This window comes from Protopterus annectens, chromosome 1.part0, assembly GCF_019279795.1.
Source record: "Protopterus annectens isolate FY-2018-M chromosome 1.part0, PAN1.0, whole genome shotgun sequence".
NCBI lineage: Eukaryota > Metazoa > Chordata > Ceratodontiformes > Protopteridae > Protopterus > Protopterus annectens.
Window position 1 is genome coordinate 62896773 of NC_056725.1, and position 13646 is coordinate 62910418.

Sequence of the window (13646 nt, forward strand, 5' to 3'; positions counted from 1 at the left end):
ACAACAGTGCACTCTGCTGTAAAAAAGCTGACAAGTCAATTCTTTTGATGTCAAAACTCAGAGCCGATATGTCTGGATGAAGGAATTCTGCCTATTGTCTTGAGGCCAGAGTTAATGGCTAGCATTTGCATGTATAATTTATTTTATTGCTCTGGTTCCTGACCAGCTGCAAGATCAAAGGGGCTATTAACTTCTGAGAGTCTGTTAGCCTGGGAACCAGAAAGAAATTATGTAATCTGAAATGAATCAGTGGTACTGTGTTATCAATTTAAGTACAGAAATAATGAGAGCATTTTGTCTTGAGAACATCCAACATCGCCAGCACTGCCTGTGTCTATATGCAAGTAGGATGTTAGACTTTAGTGTTTCTCTTAGTCTAATCTTCCTAATTCCTAGCTATGTCTAAGTGCTTTTCTGTGTTGATGTCAGAGCTATTCTACTGTATTATTTTAATAATTTTCTTGTGATCTCTGAACTCTTGACTAGCACTGTGTAGCAAGAAATATTGTCTTGTGTTTTTATTATTAAATATGTTTAAACCTTTCAACTGTGGCTGTTTTGTGTAAAGATAATTTAAGCTCTAACAGTACATTGCATGTATATAGTGATACTGTACCAAGTCACTCCAAATAAGCTTTGCTATTCAGTCACACTTACCATTTGGATAACAACATTGCACTTTAATAAATGGACACCCTTTAATAAGGGGGAGTAGCTGATAAATATTAGCTAGGTGGTGGCAGTGATTTCTACCATATAGTCTGGGTAAAAAGGGCACAGCTGAAGAACCTGTGCCAGCCCTCCCCAGGAGTGTCTGTGTGGTTGTACAGTGTGTGTGTGTGTGTGTGTGTGTGTGTGTGTTACATGGGCAGGGACATGAAGCACTGGTTGAACAGAGAGGGTGCTGGAGGATTTAGTTTGCCCACTAGGCTGAGATCTGGACCATATAGCTGTGCCAGTGGGGAGTCTTATTGGGGACCTGGAGAGAAAAGGAGAAACCAGCCCCAGGCTGACTGTGATTTCTGTGTGCTCTTAAGTGAAATTGTACTTTACTGTGTGTGTATTTATTATCCTTTCCCTATACAGATGCCCCTCACTGGTGTTAGTGGTGAGGACTGAGGCTCCTTGATTGCTGGGCCAGTGCACAGGCATCACATATTAATTGATTGGCAAAGGTGGGCCATCCACACCACATATTAATCAGTTGGCAAATACTAATTGGCTTGCAGTGATGTAGGTAAAGTGAATTCCTGTAGCTTGTGTACAGTGATCATTGAAGATGTTTTGTACTCTATTATCAGCCACACAGTGAATACTCAAGAGTTCGGATCACAATTGTTTTATTTCTTTTGTTAGCTTAGTCAGTCAGGGAGAGCAGGGAGCATGTCAGCAGAGGAGTACGGAAAGTTGACAAGGAGCCAGCTGCCTGAGATGTGCCAGGCTAGGAACTGGTGCATGGAAACCTGACTAAGGCAGACATAATTGCAACTTTGGTCGCAGCTGCATCAGAAAACAGTAACCAGGACGACGATCAGACTGGCAGTGGAGATGTACCACCCTCAGAGAATGGACAGCTCAACCTTTCTGCAGATGACTTAAAAATCCATCTGGAGCTAGAGAGACTTGAGTTGGACACCAGGCATGTGGAAATAGAAGCAGCTGAGAGAGAGAGGCATCTAGAGGGTGAGGACAATGAGAAACTGATGTTTGCAGGCTGAGGAGAATGAGAAACTGCCACACCTGGAAGCTGAGGAAAAGAAGAGGCAGCATGAAAAGGAGATGCTGACATGGGGGTAATGGGGAAGGGAAGGGAATAACTGGACCCCAGAAGCACAAAAGGTCAGTAAATTTCTTCCTCAGTTTAAAGAGTGGGATCATTTTGACAGTTTCATTTATATGTTTGAGAGGGTATGTAAACAGTATGATGCTGACCAAAGACTCTGGGTACGGTTCCTGACCGCCTTACTCCATGGCAAAGCTGTAACTATGTCATCTAAACTTGCTGATTGTGAATATTTTGATTATACTGCTGTTAAAAATCATTTGTTAGACTGTTTTAAGCCAACACCTAGCTTTATTGGCATGAAATTGTCCATAAAAAGACTTAAAAGTAAAAGAAAAAAGTCATGGACATTCAGAAATGCCATTTAGCTGAAACTCCTGGTATCCTTAAAGGGTAATTTACATATATCCGATGTTGCCTCTGATTCAAGAGGTTTAACACAGTAGAAATTCTAGCATTGCTAGATTTTTCTTTTTGTGTTTTCTTACCCAAAGAAAGGAAACCAGTGATATCCATCTTATTTAACTCCTTTGGTGTACTCGCAACTGATTGCATGTATGTGTACCATTTTACTTTAAGGATTTTGTACACACCAATGTTCCTAGTTTGTTTTCAGTGGCGTGCACACTGGCAGATCTAAGCAGTCTGTTCACCCTCACTCTCGTAACTCTCCTCCCTAGTTGTAGGTAGTACCCACACATAGTAACACAGGTAATGCCACTAGGTGGCAGCATACCCTCACTCAACAGACGCATATATTTTTTAACTTTTCCTGCTCGCTGCAACTCCCTGGGATTTTCCCTTCAATTTGCTATTTGCATGTCCCTTTAGTGTTTAGCTGCAGCACTCCTTGATATTAAACTTGCCTCTGTGCTTTCCAGCTGCTCCTTATGCTTGACTCCAAACTTTCCATTGATTATTTTTCTTTGCACCTGCACAATCACTATACAATATTCCCACAATTCGCACACCTGCCTTATAACTCACTATGGACTTCATACCTCTACAAGCATTACTCATAATGCTTCTTCCCTTCTTCCTCTGCCCACTACTCCATCTAACCAGCCACTCAGCCTTCTCTTACTCCCCCTTCACATAATTTTCCTTATCCTAAAAAGGAATCACCCTACTCATCATAGATCTCTCCCTCTCTCTCCTCACCTCCATCACTTCAATGATACCTCCTTTTCAACAGAACATTTCTTCCAAATATTTCTAAAACTATTCTCCCTCTGGTATAAACCTCAACACAAAGTCATCTAAAAAACTTTTATTCTGCCTTCTTAACCTAATCTCTCTCCTCATTTCCAGAGACATATACCCTAACCCTGCTCTTTTGGCCAACCAGTGTAAAAACCCAAATGTGACTTATTCACTCTCTTCACAAATCACTCCTTTTTGCCACAATTAATGCGCAAAGCCTATGCGATAAACTTCCCAATTTTCATGCCTGGCTCTCCCATAATAATCCCGACAATTTATCTGTTTCCAAAACGTGCCTCAAACCACACATGAAAGACTCCAAAATCATCCCTCCTAACTACAGAATAATACGGAATGACAGAACCCAAAAGAAAGGTAGTGGAGTAGCCCTGCTCTCCTCCTCCTCTCGAACAGTGACTCCCTAACACCAATCCGTTACCCCAATTCACTACTGCCGAACTAACCCTTGCCCTCCTAAAAATAAACAACCACAAAAACATATGCATAGCATCCCTGTATATTCCATCTGGGAATAATATCCCAATTCTTGAAGATATTCTCTCTTGGTTCTCTTCTAACATACATAATGAAACTATAATCCTAGGCGATGCTAACATTAACTGGACCCATTCTCTCAATCTCTACTGCTCAAAATGTAAACCTATTCAACTTCACCCAACTAATCAACTCTCCTACCAGACCTAATAAAGACACCTCTCCAGGCAGCATTCTTGACTGGATACTAGTATCCCATGCCAACAATATTTACAGTGGGCCCTAACCCAATTCCCTTAGTGATCATCTTACTGCCTTTGAATGTTGTTCATCTTCCTCTCTCCACCTTCAACATAATTATATAACAACCCATACCCTCACTAACTTTAACCCTCAAACCTTCTCTGACTGCTTAAAACACATGAACTGGACCCCGCTCAAAACTCTACCTCTCGACAATGCTGTTTCCTACTTTAATACTTCATTCATTAACCTACTAAAAAGCCTTGCTCTTATAAGAACTAACAAGGTTAAAACAAAAATTACTCCCTGGCTTTCGAAGGACTCCAAAACCCTCATGCATCTCAGAGATAAAGCCTGGAAACACCACTAAAAATACAAAACATCTAACTCCCTAACCAAATACAAACAACTCCACAATAAAGTCAAAAAGCAACTAGCTGCTGATAGAAAATCCTGCTACTTTAAATGTCAAAACAATCACAAATTCAGTCCCAAAAAGTTTTGGCGTAGTATCTCTGCCATCCTTAGTCCTGGCCAAAACAAAAATCCTTGCCCAGATCCTAGCTCTCCAGATCATATCAAATGGAAATCATCGCAAATGGAACTCACTTGCTCCTCACATCCGTACTACACAAAATCTTTCCTCTTTTAAGACATTTCTGCACTCATCTCTCCTCTACCTGGGAATACTCCTTCTCCCATCCATCCTAACCCCCCCTCCACTCCTCCTCCTCCTCCTCACACTGCCTTATCCTAGTTCAATTATGCTTTCTGCCTGCCACATATGGGGGGGGTGTACATTTCCTATTTCGGAATCTTCTATTGATATAACTGTTACTGTTTGTACTACTACTTGTTTGACCATCAATGGTTTGTAACTAGAACATACTGTATCAACTCTTGTTTTTTCTCTTGTATATCTGTTGCATGTAAATATTGAACTATTACTGTATTAATTTATTGTTAAACTTCTTGTTGATTTTTAGTACATATATACTGTGGAGCTTTTCTCCCCAGGCCTCCATTGAAAAAGTGCTCATCTCAGCCCAATGAACTTTCCTGGTTAGCAAACGTCAAATACATACACACATACATACATACATAAATAAATATCATTGCCTCCCAATTCAACTCCTTTTTATAGGCTCTGTAGCCAAGCTCACCACATCTTTCCCCAACAATGTTTTAGCCCCTACCTCATCACCCACCCAAAACCCCCCTCTTCTCCAACTAATTCTGGTCACCTTCCTCCCTTCACCCTCAAGAAATTCCCAGTTAATACCATAAAAAACTCTTACAAAAATTAAAACCATGTTGTACTGCCCCACATAATCTACCATCCAACTTCCTCAAGCTAGCTGCGGCATAGCTCTGCCCATCTGCATTCTTATCAATCGCTCCATTCAACAATCATTTGTACCATTCCTCTGGAAGAAAGCCTTTATTAGTTCCCTTCACAAAGGGGGCACCAATACCAACATCTCCAATTTCCGTCCAATGGCCCTTCTCTCCCCTATATCCAAGATTCTTGAAAAGTGTATTCATCTGCAACTCTTACCTAACTTAATTGACAATCACTCGCTGACCCCCACTCAACACGGATTTAGACCTAGACACAGCACCACTACTGCCCTTCTATCCTTCCTTGATATCATCAACCATGCCTGTGACTCAGCCAATATAGTATTCACCCTTCTCCTTGACTTATCCAAAGCTTTCGTCACCGTCTCCCATCACTTACTCCTGTCCCATCTCAGCCTTTCCCCCCTCCCATAAACTGGTTCTCCAGTTATCTCTCAAACCCTCAACAGGCCGTCAAGTGGAAAAACTGTACCTCTTCCTACCTCCATACTCCAACAGGCGAACCCCAAGGCTCTATCCTGGGTCCCCTACTATTTAACATCTTTATTAACAACTTCCATCACTGTCTCCCAAATGCCAATCTTGTCCAGTACAACAATTCTACCTGTTCTGCCAAATCACTCTGCAAACTCATGCAAATAACTCAGGATGCTTTAGTTCCTTAACTTGGATGGTAAACAATCATCTAGCTCTCAATGCAATGAAAACTAAAATCATGTTATTTACCCCATCAAACACACCAAAATTGAAAACAAACTCCTTCACTGTAGTCAGCCAAAACAAGACTCCCATTGAAATAGTCCCCCATACCAAGTTACTAGATGTCCTTATCGATGAACAATCCACCTAAACACTAATATCAAGAAAACCCACCAGAAGCTTGGGATGCTCTATCGACACAATCGTTACCTCACCCCCTCAACCAAGCATACCCTTGCTGTTACTTACCTCCTTCCCTCTCACATACAGTGCTCCTCTCCTAACCTGCAATCCTCCCTAAAGACAAAACTTGAATCCTGTTATAATAAAATCTCTAAGTGTGATACCAGCTCCAAGTCCTACTCTCACCACTGTGATGCCCCACACTCCTTGAATTGGCTAGAACTCCCCAACTATCTCTCTTGCACTCAACTCTCAACTGTCCATAATTTCAAATTCAGGCCCACTAATTGCCCCTCCCTCTCCTCCACACTATCCCTGCATATACCTGACATCACTCAGATCCAAAAATCAGTGTGTCCTTGAAGTATACAAATCCTCATGTTCGCCAGGGCAACTTCTACCATCATTCTATCTAGCACGCAAATGGAACTCACTCCCACCCCACATCCGAATTACCCAGAAACACACTTGTTTTAAGACTTTACTTCATTCCTCTCTCTCGACTAAATGGGAATGTTCCTGCTCTCTCACCCTTCCAAACGTCCACCACACCTCGCCCCCACAACTTCTAGATTTCTTCACTAATCTAAATCTAACACCTGCTATACTCTCCTTACTATTTTCCCACTATAAACACTTCCTTCGTTGTCTTGTTACTGTAGGCAATACCATATGTAAACTACAAAAGGTTTTATCCTATGTACCCACTGAAATGTATGTCATGCCATTTAGCGCAAGTTTTTTTTTTTTTTTTTTTTGCAGTATCTCTATGTCTTATATGAATTAATATTTTTGCGAACTTTAATACTTTTTAATTTTTGTAATATTGTTTCTGGAGCTTTTCTCCTCTGGCCTCCATTGAAAAAGGGCTCTTTTAGGTCCAATGGACTTTCCTGGTTAACAAAACTGCAAATAAATATAAATAAATAAAATAAAGTATTTCACGGTTAAAGGATTCTGACATGGTACCCTGAGCTAACTCTTTAAGCAGTTTGTCTACCCTGGCCTTTCATCTTGAAAACCAACGGCTTCTGAGTAGGTTAGGCACAAATGTCTTACAGATACTACTAGGGGTGTGGTCATGGGAAGCACTCAAACAAAACAAAATACACTGTTTGTGATGATCCTTATGGGGAAACTTCCTCCGGCACTGACATCTTCCCTTCCTGGAGGACATGAACTCTAGATAGTAAAATGCAAAAGCAAGGAAAGTACAAAAAACCCAACCCCAATGAGACACTTATCTGGTGTTGCTAAATATTCAGTACAGCAACAAGGCATTCAGACCATCTGCAAAAATGGCAGAACTTCTTCCATAGGCAGGGCATATGTTGAATAACAATCCCAACCCTCAGCAAGTCGTTTTATTGGCTGGTGTACATTTAGGTCCCTAGCAGGGGGGAATTGTAGAGCTACTGTTTTTTCTTGAAGAAATAGGAGATCAACTAGGACAAGGTGTTTTGTAGCCTGAAAGGCAAGACATTGGTCACCTCAGAATATCCAGGAGAGTTGTGTTCATCAGGACAGTTGAAGGATTTAACACCTTTAATTTCCTTGGTTAAAAAAATATGGAGCCTTTCCAGATAAGTGATATGCTTAGATTTGCACATATTGAGGGGGTACTGTTAATGCATCAAACTATTCTAAAGGAGAAGTGAGCTGCACCCCATCACCCACATTATGCATCACTGCTGAAGCTGCATGCAACACAGAAGTGCAGTGAGGCACAATATACTGCAGTAAACATACAAGACACAACTGGTTGGTGTACACAGTGAGACTGTATGAAACAGCATATCACTGGCATTTAGCATCATAAGGAATATTTTTCTGCTTTCCTCTTTGGAAAAATAAAGTACAAAAACCTTTGCAAATGCCTTCTTACTGTAGTTGTGCCTGAAAAATCATTTTTAAAAATTGCTTCATCAACTTGGAATACCATATTGAAGTGTATTAACCCACCAGATGCGCAATAGCAAACCCCGCCCAAACCTCACCTGACACATTGCAATGTAAATAATATTCAGCATCTGTGCTGAAAGCAACCCAATGTTTTATTGTAGACATTCACTACCAAAAAATACATGTTTTACTAGGGGCATAAAACTAAAATGCCTGTTGTACATCACATTTCAGTCAGGCAATCGGGCAGAGTTCACACCATAAAACTGTTTCTCTAAACAATACTGTTATTAATGGCAGAAATTGTTTGCAGTACCAGCACCGCTGCACAACACCTGTTCAGCGGTGGGTGTGGGGAGTGCAGGGGGACTTGCCCCCCTGAAAAAGGAGAAAGTAATAATTTGGACAAGGATGGAGTTTGTTGTGTGCATGGATTCAGTGTCAATCATGGTGTATTTACATATTGAAACTCTGTCCACCGCCTTGTCAATCAAACAGGGCACGCCCATTCCTGCACAAACTAACTGGTGGGTTAATACATTTCAATACTGCCTTAATACCTACCAGATGCTATTAGAAATACTAATAGTAATGTAAAATTCAAAAATAATCTTAATAAACCTTAGTTGAAGAAAAATAAATGTTTACATTTTGAGACACAAGAATCAATAACTAAAAGTATTAATACTTTAAATCTTTAGCATATAGTCACTAAACAGAGCTACTAACATATTAAAAGTATACAGATGAAAATTAATCGGTTATTTTAAAAACTGACCAAATTACTTATTACTACTGAAATTCTTAATACCACTTAGTCTTAACAATAAGCCTGATTAACATAAATAGTCATATTATACTCTTTATTAAGCTTACACATAAAAGTACAGTGACCTACCACTAACTACAAAGCTATTCTGTAATTGTTAATAGAATATACAAGTGAGCTAGTTCATATACGTGCCTATCATTTTAGTCTTGCCTAGTATATTTTGTCAATACTTTTACCAATAAAAATTGACTGTTTCTCTTTACCATGTAATTTTATGTTTTGTTTTCTTTGCATTACACACCAGCATACGTTTGACATATGCTTGATGTTGGAGACAATGCCTGGGACATGCCTGAAAAGGGTCCTCGGACCGGACCAGAATGAATGAATGGATAAATAAATAGATTAAAACAAACAAAAACAAAATAAGTAAATAAGCACGCAAACATAATACAGTATCCAATTACTTTCTTCACCTGAGTTCTGCACTACTGTTCTAGTTTGCCAGAACAGAGAAGTCTGTACTATTACTTCTATGTTTCCTTTAATCAGGTATGCAGCCTAGTGTGCAACCACTCCCTTTTCATTCATGAGCCTTACAGAAATACCTTTGCAAGTACAAGACACAGTAGGAAAGCAGTATTTAAACAAGAAGCAGTTGAAGTGTGTACCATCATGAGTTTATGAATGGCCTGCAGTTCAGGAAAACAGCATATGGTGAACATATTAGGCTTCCTCAAGTGAACTGGGCACCATGATGCAGTGGTGGAACAGAACCATTTGTTTTTACAAGTTAAGAAAAGGCTGACTTTCAGTCCCTGTAGACAAGCTGGAAAATACAGCTGTGCCTGACTTCCTTCGTCTGGAGCCTAAAGTGCAAAGTTTCCTTGGCTCCACCACTTCTGTCTCCACCCCTTCACTAATCTCAAAGGTTCCCAGGAACTGTGTAGTGTGGCCATGGTATAGTGACTCATACAAAAAAAGTCAACAAGCAAGAGAATTCATTACAGCTGGCTGCTTGCAGATAGTTCCACCCTGGAATCAAGCCCCCTTTTTTATTGCGGATCCCGTAGATTCATCAACCGCTGGTAAAACATCTGTCTCCAATCAGTCAAGCTTTGGCAAAGTAAAACAACAAACCTGGCATCTTACTCTTACAGCACAAATTAAATTTATAATGACTTTTTTATGAAAAAGCCTCAAGAACCAGAATTTTACTGTGTCACAGCAATGAAAAAAATTGCTGCTAAGTAGTAATGTTTTTTAGGGCAAAAGTCACAAGTTGCTGTTCAAGCTAAGGTTACAGACATAACGAACAGCAGCTGAAGGTTCCCTTTTATTCTCTCTCTCTCTCTCCTGCTGTGACACACTATCAAAAAAAGCACTACTCCACACAGTCAAACAATTGATTATTCGACTTGGTTAACTAACAAACACAGATTCTAGGCTTTCTGCAACTGTTGCTCTCATATCCCAAAATTTGCAGATCAGAGATGCATTTTTTAAGACAGCCTCCACAGTCTTAAATAATAAAAGCAGAGTCAAAAACTTACTAAAGACTTGCAGCTATTGAGTAATAGATTTTAAAGGATTAGAGCAGGTGACTAAAATTGTATGCCGCACTTTGAATCTTTACTCATAATGTGAAGTAATGTATTTTCACTATATGCAATCCATCAATAAATAAAATCTCTGAAACCACAGAGTATGTCCTCATACTGGAAGTTGCCAGTAGTATTACTATAATGTAGTAGAAGGAAGGGATGCACTGCTAAGTGTCACTCTTTAAATGAAAAGTCAATAAAAAAATATCCATGAATACAGTGATAGTAACGAGCCCAAAACACTCAACATGAAGGTTAGGGGAATAACAGTTTGCATATCATTTTCCCCTTCAGTCAGTATTGTGTAGTATGCTAGGTGTCTCCCCAAAAATTGCAAGCAATTCCAGTGCACTCTTAACTGGTCAACAAAATGCAATAAGTAAATGATCAGCCGGTTATCAAACTTTATACCCTCAGGACAATTTAGCAGGAATTGGGTTGTCAAAAGGTTAAACAATTGCTGAATTACTTCTGTGCGTTTGTTTTTGTGCATGTTCATAAATCAGCTGTTGCCAAGTTATTTGTTGGATGACTTGTCCCATAAGTGAATAGGGTGTACTATGCTCACGCTCATAACCAAGCATCTCTGTTGTGTATAAATAATAAACAAGCTTCTTTTAATTCTACCATTAGCTTAAATCAGTTCAGAAATGACAGCTTATCAATGCATTAAAATGATCATAAATATACATATACACATTAATTTAATAAAAAATTAAGGAGGAAACATTATAACTTCACCTAATTATGACAGTACGTTTCTTTATAACTGAACACCAGCCCATTACAGGGGTATAGAAGACTTGGCTAAGAAAGCTGTCACATTACTGAGGGCAACTAACAATGCTATTAGCAATAAAGGTTCAAGTTAGACCGCATTCATGTACGGAAATAGTTCACAAATTTAGTTTTTCAAATTTAGTTTTTTATTTAAGATGGAGAGGCGAGTTAGTAAAAAAAAAAAATACCATATGCACAGTTTAACTGTAAACATAGCATGCATTTTTTTTTCTTGTAACCTTTTTTTTTGCATTATTATTTTTCTTTTGTGTCCTTACAGTCTGTTCTGTGTAGTGCCCGATTTCACTTTTACCACAAAATATTAGCTAGCTGGCTGGGTGTTTTTTTCTCCACTTCTGCATTATTCTTTGCTCGATATTTCATGGAATAAAACTAGAAGTTATGGAAGCCAAACCTATATCTACGTGTTTCAACTACTTAGCTGCATTTTCACTTCCTACACTTGGTGAAAGAATCTCATTATGATTGTAATGAGAATCGTAAGGGAATTATTTGTACACCTAAAATGAATTACCAAGAGTAACATGAGGAAAAAGTGACAAAGGCTAAAAGGCTACCAAGCGAACATTAAGGGATTTTGAAATGGCAACTCCCTTGTACAGGGCTTTGTTGAGGCCACAAATGGGATTCTGTAGGCAATTTCTGAGGCCGCTTAGGGGAAAAGATATTTAAACATTTTAAGTGATGAACATGTTATGAAAAAGTTCAGAAAAGTAGATCAGTTGTCATACGACCGGGGGCTAAGACTGTTTACTTTGGAGAAGAGGAGGGACATGATGTGGAGCTCATGATACAGACTGTAAAGGTAACAGTAGGAGAATTACAGCTTGGGAAGTAGGAGTGGGGCTAGAGATTCTGGACAATGGAACCAGATTTAAAACGGGCTCAGTTGTGGCAATAACTAGATTTAAATTAGCAAAATGCGTGTGATGCAAATGAGTAACAGTGACAAAGTTATTTATGCATGCAATCAAATATATGTGATTAAAAGTGTCACTGAAATGGGAAGGGCAGCTGCAAAGGTAAAGGTGTATACTATACAGAGGTGCTCTCTCCCTCTTTGGCACAGTTATATGTTCATGCTAAAATGTGTTTTGCAACCTTAGTGACAAAACCTCAAAGCAATGTACAATTCAATAAAAAGGCAGACCTGAACAGCAACAATACTTCATTTTGTGCTTAAGACTCCACCTCACTATCCATCTCCCAAGTAATGACCGTCGTACACTTGTACGAATAGATAGTGTTAACTTATATACAATTACAACATTCTGCCGCCGCAGTCACATTTTTTTATTTGATATGCTCATCAGTCCTAATTGAAAGTTGTTTTTACTCAGTCAGTTACACAGAAATGACGTAGACTACAACATCTAGTATATACGAAAATAACATAAAAACACAGATGGCTGCACAAAGAATGGCAGACTACACCGATGGAGCAGACAGAGGTTGCACTTACCCAGATGAGTGCAGCAGCCCTGGTGGAGTGAGGCTATGCACAGGATAAGTAAACTCAGCCATCGCATGATTGAAAATGCCAAGAACACTACAACCCACTGGGTCTCCTCGCCGATCCTTAAACCCTGGGCTAGTCTGTTTTCATGGATTTTACAAGTCCCGCTGAGCCTGAAGGGTCCCGAGAGCTGTTATAACAAACCCACACTCTTCCCAGATTCACTTAAAATGTGAACTGAATATTATTCCAGTGAATAATGTAAACTTTTGAAATGAGCTCCGAGATGTAGTTTGTGTGTGTGGTTGGGGCTCGACTGACTTGCAAATTTCAGAGCAGCAACAGTTCTGTACTCAGTCCCACATTGTAGGTGCAAAACTGGCTCAGGTTAACTTAACTTCTTTCAAAAATGAATGCCTTATCCCCTTTATATGGTGAAGCAGAACATCTTTCTCCCCGGTTTTGTGGTCCTCGCGTCCATAAAAACACAGTTTTTCTCGCTAAAAGCTTCTTTCAGAGCTCAGATTTAACAAGGTGTTGATGAGCTCTTCACTTTTCTGCTATGACATGGTGCTCTACGATTTGATGCCCTCCCGCAATACTTTAAAACTTTATAAAATAAGGAAGCTTCTTCGCTTTCGGCCAAATAGAAAGCCCTACTTCTATTTAGAGCTTCCTAAACAAAAAGGGGGACGAGACCAAGTCCCGATGAGGTAGAGAATACACTGGTATGAGCAGCGCATTCCTCTGGACAAAAGGGTTTAATACATTCGGAAAAAGTTCACTTTCTTAAAGTGGCAGACATTTTTTAAGAATTTTTAAACAAAACGTTCCTGGCTTCGAAACCGTTCAACTGTTGGAAACTTATCATATATTAAAGCACGTTGTTTTTCAAAACATAAAAACGCCCTCATTGTCGGCACGAAACACAGTGTATGAGATGAGTCTGATTTTCAGGGACGTCCCTGTTGTCTCCTACCATTTCTCTGTCCCACTGCCCTAACCCCTCATACAGCTGCTGATTTGGACAGAAAAGTCGATGGATTACAGTTTTTAACAATAATGATAATAATTAGAGTTAAAGACTTATGTTACTTAAGAAAACATTTGTTAATTCGCTTTCTCTGTTAGCATTACACGTTA

At 39.5% G+C, this 13646-nt stretch overlaps 1 protein-coding gene across 1 annotated transcript in view; it reads right to left on the reverse strand.

Annotated features, from left to right (window-relative positions):
• The window catches only part of AXL (AXL receptor tyrosine kinase), a 1440461-nt gene extending 1427242 nt beyond the window's left edge, over window positions 1–13219 (reverse strand). The window contains exon 1 of the mRNA XM_044083580.1: window positions 12510–13219. Within this exon, the coding sequence (XP_043939515.1) occupies window positions 12510–12576 (67 nt within the window). The 5' untranslated portion in view covers window positions 12577–13219. The remainder of the gene's footprint in view (window positions 1–12509) is intronic.
• Between the last annotated feature and the right edge of the window lie 427 nt (window positions 13220–13646).